The following is a 14,125-nucleotide window of genomic DNA, read 5'->3' as shown; positions in this document are numbered from 1 at the left end:
GGGTAGTGGAAATAAATTGACTGCAGTTATTAATTATTAACCACACGGCACTCTTTTTTTTAGTAGTCTATGCATTGTTCATTTTTAAATTGCCTCCAGTCATAACAGTATCACAAGGCTAACATATGCTGCTTCAACAACTATGGGGTTTGTGAGCTCATCAGTGTGACTGCATCTTTCTCAATAATAAAAGCCATTTCCTCTTTTTCTCAGATGTCTGCCGAAATTGCAAAAAGAGGTGTCTCCCACACACTTGGGGGTTTTCTTTGCAAGTCTGAAGTTTATAATAAAGACTTACACCATTTGCTGATCCGTGTTCAACGTGACAAGTGAATGGGAAGTGATATTTCTGTCTTACAGAAAAGGGGATGTCCGAAGTGACTGAACTTACAATAGAAAGTCAAATCTTGTGAGTCATTATTGGTTTGTCACTTTCACACATCTCCAAAAACAATTTGTTTACTATTAACTTGCTTACTATTAACTGTTCAGCTGTTTATTGTACAGGTACATACAGTTGAGGTCAAAAGTTTACCTACACCTTGCAGAAAATGCAATTTATTTTTTATTTAGTACTGACCTGAATAAGATATTTCACATTAAAGATGTTTACATAACGTCCACAAGAGAAAATAATAGTTGAATTTATAAAAAATGACCCTATTCAAAAGTTTACTTACACTTGATTCTTAATACTGTTGTTACCTAAATGATCCACAGCTGTGTTTTTTGTTTAGTGATAGGTGTCCTGAACCGTTAAACTGCCTGCTGTTCCTCAGAAAAATCCTTCAGGATTTTAATTAACATTAACATTTTGCATGATTAACATTGCAAATTCTGTAAGGTCTATGTAAACTTTTGACTTCAACTGCAAGCAAACATTTGAAAAGAGGTATTTAGAATTTATAATGATAAATTATATTAAATAAAGACAACAGATGTAAACACAAACTGACAATGATAAACGTTGTTGAGCTAATTGTACCCTATTTGATAAAACTTTATCCAAATTTGATTAAAATGTATCATTACCTCGACAATACATTTCATTTGAATGTTTTCTAAAAAAATAAAAATAAAAGGGATGAAATTAATTACGAATGCAATCAATGTTAACATTTTAATGCTATATGATGGAAACTTTCTAGTCTTGTTCCATTATGTCTTGTCATAAACCCTCACTTATTAAACTGAACAAATAATTGAATTAAAGGAACAGTCCACTGTTTTTGGAAATAGGCTCATTCTCCAACTTCCCCCAAGTTAATAAGTTGATTTTTACCGTTTTGAAATCCATTCAGCCGTTCTGCTGTTCTGGCGATATTACTTTTAGCATAGCTTAGCATAGATCATTGAATCCTATTAGACCAATAGCATCGCGTTCAAAAATGACCAGCGAGTTTCGATATTTGTCCTATTTAAAACTTGCTCTTCTGTATTTATATCGTGTACTAACACCAGCGGAAAAGATGCGATTTTCTAGGCCGATAAGATTAGGAACTACACTCCCATTCCGGCGTAATAGTCAAGGAAGTTTGCTGCCATAACTTGGCCCGAAGCAGCGCAGTAATATCATGCAGCACATCGCAGCACAACGTGACCAACTGCATGCACAGAGAGCGTTCCTCGTTGGAAGTTACCTAGCTGGGAACTAATTTCAGGCGCTGTGTGATGTTACTGCACCTGCTGCGTCTATATTACAGCAGCAAACTTCCTTGACTATTACGCTGGAATGGGAGTGTAGTTCCTAATCTTATCGGCCTAGAAAATCGCATCTTTACATTTTCCACCGGTCTTAGTAGACAATATAACTACAGAAGAGTTTTAAATAGGACAAATATTGAAACTCGTTGGTCATTTTATAACACATTGCTATAGGCCTATGTCACGGAACAATTGAATATCGAAGAACGTCTCTGAGTGGGGAGACGGCAGTTCCGGTTAGCTTTTTACAATGGCGGAGGCCAATAAATAACGCTGGACCAAGTCTCTCCGTAACTTGCCTGAAGTCACCTACGACGACATGGTTCGGATTGTAAATGAACACTCTCAAGTAGAAACGTCCACACTTAGGAATAGTTTGCCGAAGGTTTTAAAAAAACACGCTAACATAAATTGTAAGTCTTTGAGAAGAAAATTAAACCGACAGGTCACAGCGGCTAGGCCTATAAGTCACATTTATTATATTCTGAAATACAAATGCATTGCAGATTATGCAGTTTTCTGTTGCTACCTGGGCAGTCAGTTTTGTTTGTTTTTTTGACATAAGCAATTTGGTTGTCTCGACAAAAAATGCTAGACTAAGACACTCTTCTCATCTCCTCGAATGCAAAAAAACATTAGCCTTTATAAATACAGTGCTGTATTATAAATACAGAAAACATGTACTTTTTTTAATCAACAGTTCTTTAACTGCGCGCCGCACTTCATTCATGAGAGAGGCGGGCGGAATAATACGGTTTGACTGACAGTTTAACGAGCCAATGGCGTCACGAGGTTTAGTGGCGGTGGCGTCGCTTACTGACCCAGGATCAGTGAACCGTGGCAGTTATATTTCCGATTTGAGCTTAAAGTATAGAAAAATATATAGCTTTTAGCTTTTGTTGACGCTACTGCGCTACTAGATCAAAAAAATAGCTTAGCTACTGAAAAGCTATTTGATTCAGAAAACAGCGAAGCGACCACCACGCTACTGAGAAATCATGTAGTTAAGCTAGAAACTAGCAATGACCGGAAGTTCTATTTCCCTACTTCGCGTTCCGGAAGCAGGAAGTGAGACATAGGCATAATTGGTCTCATAGGATTCAATGAGCTATGCTAAGCTATGCTAAAAGTGATATCGCCAGAACGGCTGAATGGATTTAAAAACGATAAAACTCAACTTATTAACTCGGGGGGAGTTGGAGAATGAGCCTATTTCCAAAAAAAGTGGAGTGTTCCTTTAATATAGTTTTATATTATAAAAAAAACTGCATATATTAAAGTGTGACATTACACATCTATATTCTAAAGTAATTGCACGCCTCTTCATCTGCTCTGATACATTTGTCAATTCATAAGTCTATGTCAGTGATCCAGTGCAACTGTATGTAAGTGTCAAGTGATTGCAGAGTCAGTAAAACCCCTTTTATGTAACTTTCCATTGAGAAGCTGCAATACAGGGAACAAGTTGTAAACAAGGAGTTTAGCTGAAAATCAAGCTGACCAAAGGGGAACTTTAACGCAATGGCCATTATGTTAATATTTTCCATAGAACAGCAGAATAGGATACAGGGCTCATTCCCAGCCTACACCATAAAGACGACAGAACATATAAGCAGATTGTTAAAAAAAAAAAAAGCATTAAGCAAGAATATAAGAATATTTCCAATCCAATTAATGTAAGCTGGATCAAAGACTCAGCAACAGTCATTGTGCAATGGTCATTGTATGTTCTATGTAATGTGCCAAAAGTACCTTATATGACACATCTGCTTGTTGGAGCAAACCACCATTGAAACTTTGGCCATTAAAGTGAATTCTGACTGTGATAAATTGTGGTGGTGGTGGTGGCATGATTTGACGATTTTTTTATCTGTTAGCCTCAGGTGACTGGAAAACTCATGAAAATAAATACTAATGGATGGATACAGAAAGTTCCTGGTGGAAAAATGCTGAAGTCCACAAGCGCACTGGCCTGGGACTTGGATGATTGTTCATCTTCCAAACCAACAATGACCTTGAACATTAATCAAATACCAATGCAAAGCCCAGACTCAAATCCCAGTGATATCTGTGAAATGAATAAAATCATTGCTTTCACATAAGAGTCCCTATCCGATTAAAATTTGAGTATTTTTGCGTAGAACAACAGGCAAAATTCCATTAGCAAGATTTATAGAGACTCAGCTGTTCCCACCTGACGGGATCCTGAAACTGTAGCTCCAAACAACTACCACCAGAGGTTGCCTCTCGCAACCCAATAATCATTTTTAAAGGGATAGTTCGTCTAAAATGAAAATTCTGTCATTAATAACTCACCCTCATGTCGTTCCAAACCTGTAAGACCTTCATTTATATATCGAACACAAATTAAAATATCTTTGATGAAATCTGAGAGCTTTCTGACTCTGCATAGACAGCAATGCACCTGAAACTTTCCCAGGCCCAGAAAGGTAAGGACATCGTCAAAATAGTCCATGTGACATCAGTGGTTCAACCAAAATGTTATTAAGCTACGAGAAAAGAAAACAAAAATAATGACTTTATTCAAAGTTTTCACCTTAGATGATGAGGGCTGTTTCTAAAGCAGAACCTATTTAGGTGCTTAAGTGCTATATTGAGCTTTAATGATCATATAACGAACATTTTTTTTAAAGTTTATTTTTATATATTTAGTCTTTTTATAAATGTTTTTAATATTATACATTTTTGCCTGGGTGTATAAAAGATGTTCAATTTAACAGGTTTAAAAAGATTTAAAAAAAGGTTTAAAAAAATCACCAAACACCAATAATATTGACTTTATATATTCTATATTATAATATTCCAATAAAAACACATACAAAGTCACAAATACTTAAAACAAAAACTACAAAGTTTGTGCTTTACTCTGTTTCATTACAAAACTCTGAAGAACGAACAAAAGTGCAACTTACGTCTGACAGAACTAATACAGAGTTTGCTGAGCTCATTTACCTTGCTCCTGATGAAAATACATAAGGAATGCACTTTTTTGGGCAGTTTAAACATACAAAATCGCAATCTCAACTAAACTTTTCATTTCAAAATGAAATGACTTTTTTTATTCATTACTGAAAGCGAATTGCTAGAACTCCTATTACATCTCACAACAAATACAGCAGTTTTACACAGTAGTAAAAAAAAAGCTAAAGTGCAAGGCTGAAATGAACTATGATGCTCATACTAAGAATATGAATACAGAAATGCAGCTTATGACAGGTGAAGCATTTATGCTCATTTACCCGACGCTCTGTGATATCAGTGCAATGTCATCTGAGGAACATTTAACACTCTGACCAGCAGAATGAGAAAGAATCTTTACAAATGCCCTTTCTGGATAATCTTTCATGGTTAACAACTCTGAAAGAAGCTAAATTTGGCAATTTCAGAAAGACACTGTTTGGGCATCAGTAGACTTTTAACTCTTTTCATAAGTCTGTAACATATGCTGTTTTGAAGATCCAGAACTGCTCCCATCCGAAAAGGACCTATCTTTCTTTTTCATCCGTTCAAGAGCATAGTATCGCAGCATGAGGAAAAATCCTGTTGGGAAATACAAGAAAATGAAATATCATGCCAGTTTTATATAACAGAATGGAAGCTAATGAGTTACAATTCTTAGTTAAGAAAAGGAAACAAGTTTCAGGGCAGTTTTATTTTTATATCCAGCTACAGGAACTCAGCTTACACTGACACAATAGCCTAGCCATGATTTGACCTTGTGTATTTTGTGATAATGCATTCAAGAAAAACCTTACCTTGTAAGGAATTGATAATACAGAAGAAGAAAAGAATGGCCTCTGACATAGGGCCAAAATCCAAGAAACCCAGGCCCCACGTTGTGCCAAACAGACAGGTGAGACCCCAGATACTGAGAAAGGCCACATGAATCTTCTTCCAATCAGGTCGGTTGCGGATCTCCCTCACCACAAGGAAAAGCATGACTGCACCAGAGCTCACCACAACAGCCAGTAAGCCAACATTAACGAGGTAATGAGCTAATAGGCTCTTGTCTTTCTTCACCATCCAGCACCTGGATGAGCAGAACATTTTAAATAATTAGATTTTTGTATACTGCATACACAATTATCTAATAGTAAGTACTGTACATGTCCACTTACATAAGGTAAGGATTTTCCACATCATCAATTGGTACAATCTTCCTTTCACCATAAATATCACCTATTAAGAGCAGCATACTGACTGGCAGAACCGGGAGACCTGTAATTGAAAAGAAAAACAAATATAGAATGTTAAAGTTCTTAATTATAATGTTCATATTCATAGAATACTCTTTAAAAATATGAATATATAATTTTTCCTTTTTAGCTTTACTAATATTTAAATAAATATGTGATCATGTTTTTACTTACCAAAGCCTACTAAGTAAAATATCCATGTCGGGAGAGTTGTGTCGAACACCTTGCGGATTAACAAGAATGTGTGAAACACTTCCATGGCCATCCAGCAGAGGGTGCTAAGCAGCGCATAATGCAGAAGTGATCCTGTTATCATACAAACGACTTTATTTGTTAAATTGGCCATTGTACCGGTAAGAATGAAGAACAAGCACAGAAGAAATATCGCCACCACTAGACCACGGTGCACCAGTGAGATCTGGGTTTTCCCTCTTTTGGAATACAGAGAAAGCAGAAACAGAAAAGACAAAAAAGGTAAGATTCACAATATAATTTTCACTGAACAAGCACTTTTTGTGATAGTGATATGAATTCCAAGCCAGTGAAGTCACAGTTACCTGCGTTTACAGAGCCAATAGAAGAGAACCACGCAGCTAACTAAGGACACGGCACAACCCACAGCGGTAATGAACGTCAGAGCCTTTAGATGGCGAACTGTAGCCTTCTGTTTCACTTCCTAAACCAAATGAAGAAAAATAAACAAGGTATGTATCATCAAAGCTGCTTTAAGAAAAGATAGCAAAAAAAGATCATAACTCTTGGAAGGAGACCAAAGGCCATTTTTAATGGATGGAAATGGAGTATAGTTTTAAATTGCTTTTGTGGGAAAACAGGTTACCATTAAATGAACTGACAGCCTATAGAGAGTTTGCACTTACAGTATGGTGGTTGGGGTGGGGGGGGGGCTCATACTGCAAAAGGTCCATAATTTAAATACTTTTTTTAAATAAACAAGTGCTCTTTTAAACAACAACGACATTTAAAGCCATGAAAAGTATTAAGTACCTTAATTAGTGTAAAAAGCCTTCATTATTAAAGATAAATTTGGGCAAGGAAAGACCAGAATTGCATTATGGATTAAGTGCGCTCGTCATATGTGACCCTGGACCACAAAACCAGTCATAAGGTAAAATTTTACAAAACTGATATGTATACATCATATGAAAGCTCAATAAATACGATTTCTATTGATGTATGGTTTGTTAGAATAGGACAATATTTGGCAGAGATACGCCTGTTTGAAAATCTGGAATCTGAGGGTGCAAAAAAATAAAAATACTGAGAAAATCACCTTTAAAGTTGTCCAAATTAAGTTCTTAACAATGCATATTGCTAATCAAAAATTACATTTTGATATATTTACAGTAGGAATTTTACTAATTTTTACTATTTTAATTTTAGGAATTTAAAAAAAAAAAAAATCTTCATGGAACATGATCTTTACTTAAGAAAGACTTAAGACTGGTTTTGTGGTCCAGGGTCACATTTAAAGCGTGGATCACAGTTCAAACAGCAGCGGAGCGCAAGTTCACTAAAACAGACGCGTTTACTAGCGAGCACTAAACAGTGCTGTAAGATCCACAATGAAGCGCTTGAATATAGTAAAACAGGAGAAATACTGTGTGCGACGATACAGTCAGAATCCTTTTCCATGTAGACTATTTATTTTACACTAACTGCACCATGGTATTGCGGCAGAAATGCGGAATACTATATAATATTAATGTAGGCATGTATTAACTGTAAAGAAGTAATGTAATATAATTATAGTATCTATAGCATTTGTGCATTTATACTAAATGTGTTCAGACCACTGTTCTTTATACAAATACATATAAAATATGTAGTTAATTTTATACCATGGTGTTAAGGTGCTATAGGCCTACAGTATGTGTTTTTACTGGTTATCATGTATGCTACTAGCAAGGGTTCATTTTAATAACTCAAACAGTCAGAATAATTACATTTCACCATATAAAAATGAGCTTGTTGCAATTTTTAGATGTTATTGTTTTTGATGAACATTATCTGAGCTGTAAATCATGATAGAGGTTTAAACATTAATTCTATTTCTGCTGGTCTTAAAAAAGGTAACAAAAAGCCTTAATTTTGATTTTAATAATCTTGCAAATACCATGTGGGCCTAAATAGTTAAAATTCCTTTCTTGATATTTGTGTTTTGAAAAGGAGGGCACTGCATAGGGCCCAGAAAACTCAGTACTTTCTGACTAGAGGCAGTTCTGGACCCTTTTTAGACTGTCATCAACTTTTAAAATTTTCTTGTTCAATTTGCCCACTGAACATAGTTGTAGCTCTTATTTTTGCACTCTCAAAATGCACCAAATTAATGAATTTAACTTTAAAATGTAAAAAATTTTCACTAGATCAGTAAATCTTACATGACCATGATGTGAGCCCTCAACCATTACCCCCTGATGTTTTGGCTCAGGTCAAGTTTTTTATTTAAATCCTAAAAACATAAACTCAATTAGAAGTGTGTCAGTATAACGGATCTGTGCATTTATTGCATTAACAATGTCACTTGTGGCTCTTTATTAATTGCTTTAGGTATTGTATATTTACTGAAGAAGGTGATACATGATGTTGGTAAGTTTGAACTCATTGTAGTAAATATGTTTGGTGCATCAAAAATCATGCTTATTAAGATACCATCAGACATGCTAATCCAGCACAAACGTGCATGAGAAGTCACCAAAATTAAGTAGGCTATTTAAATCTCATAATTAAATACAAAATGGATGGGAACTGAAAAAGGTCCACTTTTTGGAGAAAAAAAAAAAAAAAGAACCCCCCCCCCCTTCTGCTAGGCTGGCTACGGGCCTGGTATGTCACGGTTTGGTCAGCTACCCAGATACGTGGCCATAATGGCGATACTCAGATGTAAACAACAGCATTGATTGCACGGTTAATGTACTAACTAACTCCTACGTTGTTCTGGTAATGTATGCTGTCTAAACCACAGAAAAAAACGTGTAGAAAAGCTGCTCAATCATACAGAAAATGACTTAGTAAACAGGAAAGGGCACAATATTTTGACAAACTAAAGTTAATAGGTGCAGCCTTAATTAAGATATTAGTCTAATATTTAATTTACCTGACCGGAAATGATAAGAACAAACACGAATGTTGTCAAGATTCTTGCCCTGGAAATCCTGGTTCTGTTTGGCCAACCACAAACACCTTTTGTTCCTCAGTTTGTTTCACTCTTCTCCTTGATTTATTATAACTTTTTGCAGTCTATAATACTCTGAATGTTTTTCCCAGTCTGAATAGTTAGTACAGCCCAAAACCTGACAATAATTGACCATTTTCAGCAGCAATAATCAGCGAAATTTGCGAGTTCTGTTAGGTTCAGTGGCATTGTTTACTTTTACTTTTAGTGACTGATGACGCATTGTGAAGACACTCTATCGGCTAATCTTGAATATGTTTGCCGTTAAACATTCATTTTGGATTGCTCTGTTTTTAGTGTTTACACCAAATGCTGTTTTATTAAAGCAATCATAGACTATGTTGCGACAGGAAGAATTCAGTATACATTCTGTTGCACAACTCAGAACACAGAAACTCTTTGATGTCAAGGCTGTGATATGATTTGTTTTTTTTAGTATAGAGAAAGGTCCTCAAGCCGGGATTCAACTCGGGATGCACGTAGCATAGCCGCACTATAGAGTGTTTTCACAACGTGTCATTTATCGGCCATTCAGTCAGGTAGGTAAAATAATAGGTTAATATCTTATTTAATACTGCTTGTATGTATCTTTACCACCTATTAACCTTAGTTTGTCAAAATATTGCACCCTTTCCTGCTTAGTAAGTCCTTCTCTGTAGCATTTAGCAGCTTCCACACAATTTTACTGTGGGTTAGACAGCATAAATTAGCAGAACAACATATTTATTAGTACATTAACCGTGCAATCAATGTTGTTGTTGTTTACATCTGAGTATCTGCAATATGGCCCCGTATTTCATCTAACTCAACAAACCGAGACATAAGTGCGAACCCACTTTATATTTGTTCATGCCATAAAAATGAAATTGCCTATGCATATTGTCAAGGATGAGAGAAATACATTTTATTCATAAAAGTGACGTGATGTGAAGCCAATTTTAGTGTGCCATAATTTGTGCTCTGCATTTGTCCCATCCAAGTGCACACCCAGTGAACACACACCCAGAGCAGTGGGCAGACTTGAGAAGCAGTTTGTGCCGTGGCAAGTGACAAAATTGGCTTTCAATGATGACTAAACTTATTTTGTAAACTACTCACCACAAGAATAGCAAAGTATGTGAGGTGATTACAGTGGCATTCTGTCTCTGTATCGTGGATTTCAACAGTCTCACAGCCGTCGGATCTCCAGTTCACGTCATTATCTGCAGAGATTATCAACAGAATCAGTCAGTAACTGGGCTTTAGCCAGCATTAAAACATTTGCTTGATGTCTAAAACTCAGTGTTGATGTGTCTATGGATATGAAGACTTGAGCGAACCTTGTCTTGTGTCCCATGAAACACATCTTCTAGAATAGTTAGCCTGTGAAATGAAATAGAAGAGGATAGGAACAAATGCGTCCATAGTAAGAACAGTTAAAAGTGTCTCAGCACAGTACTCTTGAGATTTAAATGCTGAAAACAACATTAGCAATTTTTACCTCACCATGGCAGACATTTAGTCCACTCATTAGAAAATTATGTGAGCTATAGTTGTTGCTAAGCTTATAAATAGCCTTTTGACATCACAAAAAACTATGGTATATTAAGTATATTAATATATGAAGGTATATTAAATTTTAAAAAGTAAACATGTTAAAAAAGACTTACTGGGAGAGCAGAGTGATGAAACTTGATTTTGACAGGTTCTGTGAGGTTTTTGATGATCTCATTCTCCACAGAGAGTCCAACTATGTCATTCAGAATAGTTGAATTAGATGCTCCCTACACAACAAAAATACTGTTATGTTATACTGTACATTGCTGTATATGATGGTAAGCTAATGCACATGATTTATCTCTGCTTGACAACTATTGCCATACCTGAAATAATGCTTGGTCCTTGTAATAAGTACACACCACTTTGGATATGCTCCTTGATTTGGATTTCAGGCAGGAGGGAAGATAAACGGAGGGTATCAAATTTGGTGGTACATTTCCAGGGGCCTAGAATGCAACATATATATTTATTCATATACTAGAAAGAGACCTTTCTATGACTCAAAGGTTATTCGAACTCTCTGCTTCTAAAGGGTGAATATTACTTACTGGCAGAGTTAAATGAAGTCCTGTGAAATCCTCTTTCATCTCAATGATTGTGCTCTGAGCGCAAGGTAGATCCAACCGACCCGTTGTATTGGATTTCATCACTACTTCTTCTATCCTGCAAACACACACAAACACATGCATTTAGACACGATCAACGTGTTATTGAAAAAGCTTTTATATAAAGTTATTATCACACGTTCACGCATGAATAGAAAAAAAACAGTCACTACATTGACCAATGCCACAATACCACTACCTTTTTCATTCAAAGAGAAAATTTTATTTATAGTATTCTGAAGGGCTGTGGAGGGTGTGTATGTGTTATGGTTATGACACCACAGTATACACTTTTTGTAACCACACAATAGGCATACACCCATTTCTGCATTAAATAGATTATGTATAAAACATGTGATTAAGATGTCTTAAAATATCAACTGAACATGCACCATAAATGAGGGATTGAGGAATTGCAATAAATAAGGTTTTGAAGATGTGTTTGATGTATTAAAATAATCCAACAATACACTTGGAAGTCCATGCATAAAAAGTGAGCATAAGTTAGAAAGCCATTGTAGTCTTGGGTTCTGTTTCCTGTTTGCGGTTCAACCTCTGTTTTTCACTCATAAGCCTGTTTTGATTGCGCTCTTATGAACATGCACAACATCACCTCTTGCTATCTGCATGATAGACCGCATCAGTTCTTAACAGTGTAAAGTAATAAGGAAACCAATAACTGAAACTAAAATGATGATTCCCTTACATGTTTGCTCCACTTGCTTCATCACAGAATTTCTTCTCTGTATGTGGGAAAACAGCAAAAATATATTGAAACTAAAACTAAGTACATGCTCAGAAATGCTGAACTAACAAGTTTACTTTATTTATATTTGTAGTTCAAAAATTATAAAACATTTTAAGACAACAAAACTGAACATATTAAATTAAAGTTTCTTACTGCAGTTGATTGAATCTCCTTTAAAGTTATATATTTTCTTGACCTCATAACTGATGATATCGCCGTGGGTGCTGCCATTCACAATACCATATAGACCAGCATTTTCTTGTTGGTCTTGTGAGAGGTCTGTGCAGCAGTCTTCTTGAAATCCATTTGATCGACAAAGAGTGTGATTCTTTCCATTCACCTCCACTATCAGCAGGTCCAGCAGTGGCTCCCAGAACACACAGAAATTACTTTGATTTTGAAGAGGGTTTGATTCTAGATTAATGAATGAAGATTGTGTGCACTTGGCTGTTATACTGCCTTGAATAGAGAGTGTAGTCTCATTGGCTGAAATCTCAATTTCCTTACAGCCTGTTTTCAAATCATATTTTAGATTTCGGGGAGCAATGCCATGGCGCCATGTTCCACACATCTTAAAATCTCTGTCATTTTCTGTTGCTGCTAAATAGACACAATATGGTAAAAAGTTACTAACAGCAATTGATTGTCAATATATATGCTAGTACATCATTTTACTTCCTTAATTACTTACCTTGACCCAAAATTAACAAAAGGCAGGTGATTATCCACATTCTTACAGTCTTTGGATACTTCTCCATTGTAGCTCATAGATGACACCTGAAAAGCAACAAAGAACTCAGTTAAAGAGAAATGAAAAAACACACAATGACGTGCCTCAGTGCAGATATGCATTGGTATCCCATATAAATAGGAAATCATGTTATCAATATCAGTTCCTTCCTCTTACCACTTCATTTTAGTAAAAAACACATGTAAAACAAAACCCTTTGTTTCCTTTTCACAAACTCACTATTCTTGAGATAAAGAGGCAGCCATCTAGTAACACATCTATTCCTGGGCCCTTATCAATGAGAACACATACATGCACGGTTAAAAATACATTCGGATGCACGCTAGGCTGCAACTGCCATCTCTTATCCATGATAACAGACTTTCTTTTTCGACAAAGGGACTATTGAGATGCTATTGCGAATGCACACATTCAGTGCAGCACACAGATGTGATGCCATCTTTATGTCACAATCTGTGTAGTAATACAGTCCTCGTGCTCGAAACAAAGAGCATGGCTCAGATCTATGATAAAATGAATCATAATACACTGTCAGTCCCAGTGTGCTAAAACACACAGCCAGTGATAGTGGATGAGTCAGACATTGAATGGCATGTTTTCTGACGTGAGTCAGCACAGGTCACTGAGGCACAAAACAGCTCCACAAGTCACTTCTGCAAATTTGACTGTAAAAAGCTGATGTTTCTTTCTCACTTTGGTGAGACACCTAAAAACTGTGATATGTGTCACTTTACAAGGTTGGTAACTGATAGACTGGAGTCACATAGATTACTTGGAGATTATTGTTGTGTTTTTATCAGCTGACAGCACCCATTTACTGCAGAGGACCTACTGGTGAGTAAGAGATGTAATACTAAATTTCTCCAAATCTGTTCTGATGATGAAAAACCTATTTACATCTTGGATGGCCTAAGTAAATTTTCAGCAAATATTAATTTTTAGGGGAACTATTTCTATTACAGCACAGTACACTATTTCACAAATAAAGTCTTTCATCCTGTGGGTAACAGCCATGCGGTCAATGATACTTGAGCATTTCAGCACTTTAATTATTTTCTCACCTATGTAGTGCAGATTTGCCTTTTCGCTTTTCTGCGTGTTGACCTTTACATCTGCCAGAGATATGAGCCAAACTAGTTGAAATGAAACTGTAGGAGAATATAGCACACTGTAAAGATCAGACACCACTGTGGCTTTCCTGCATTTACCGACATCAAGCACAAACATGCGTCAACCTGTTGTGGCAGGCATTATGCAAAACATAACACCTGCAGCTACTCGATCTGGTCTGACGACGAAACTACTTGATGTGCTCTCCCACTGCTGCTACTATTATAAGATGTGTTCTAGAACTACTATACTACTATG

The 14,125-nt window shown here is 36.1% G+C and overlaps 1 protein-coding gene across 3 annotated transcripts in view; it reads right to left on the bottom strand.

Moving 5' to 3' along the window:
• Positions 1-4,487: 4,487 nt before the first annotated feature.
• The window catches only part of LOC141332056 (adhesion G-protein coupled receptor G5-like), a 30,159-nt gene continuing 20,521 nt past the window's right edge, over positions 4,488-14,125 (bottom strand). The window contains exons 2-14 of one of the 3 annotated variants that reach the window (XM_073837137.1): positions 12,698-12,783; positions 12,160-12,603; positions 11,965-12,001; positions 11,202-11,316; positions 10,977-11,099; positions 10,764-10,877; positions 10,434-10,476; positions 10,213-10,316; positions 6,479-6,597; positions 6,096-6,352; positions 5,844-5,943; positions 5,481-5,755; positions 4,488-5,265 (exon numbers count right to left, since the gene is read on the bottom strand). In XM_073837137.1, coding sequence (XP_073693238.1) covers positions 5,141-5,265; positions 5,481-5,755; positions 5,844-5,943; positions 6,096-6,352; positions 6,479-6,597; positions 10,213-10,316; positions 10,434-10,476; positions 10,764-10,877; positions 10,977-11,099; positions 11,202-11,316; positions 11,965-12,001; positions 12,160-12,603; positions 12,698-12,764 — 1,923 coding nt within the window. In that variant the 5' untranslated portion in view covers positions 12,765-12,783 and the 3' untranslated portion in view covers positions 4,488-5,140. Of the gene's footprint in view, positions 5,266-5,480; positions 5,756-5,843; positions 5,944-6,095; positions 6,353-6,478; positions 6,598-10,212; positions 10,317-10,433; positions 10,477-10,763; positions 10,878-10,976; positions 11,100-11,201; positions 11,317-11,964; positions 12,002-12,159; positions 12,607-12,697; positions 12,784-14,125 lie in introns of all 3 variants that reach the window. The other 2 variants (XM_073837136.1, XM_073837138.1) reach the window with 2 other exon arrangements.

This window comes from Garra rufa, chromosome 3 (genome assembly GCF_049309525.1).
Source record: "Garra rufa chromosome 3, GarRuf1.0, whole genome shotgun sequence".
Classification (NCBI taxonomy): Eukaryota; Metazoa; Chordata; class Actinopteri; order Cypriniformes; family Cyprinidae; genus Garra; species Garra rufa.
The sequence above is the reverse complement of the archived record's forward strand: the minus strand, read 5'-3'. Positions and strand labels throughout refer to the sequence as shown.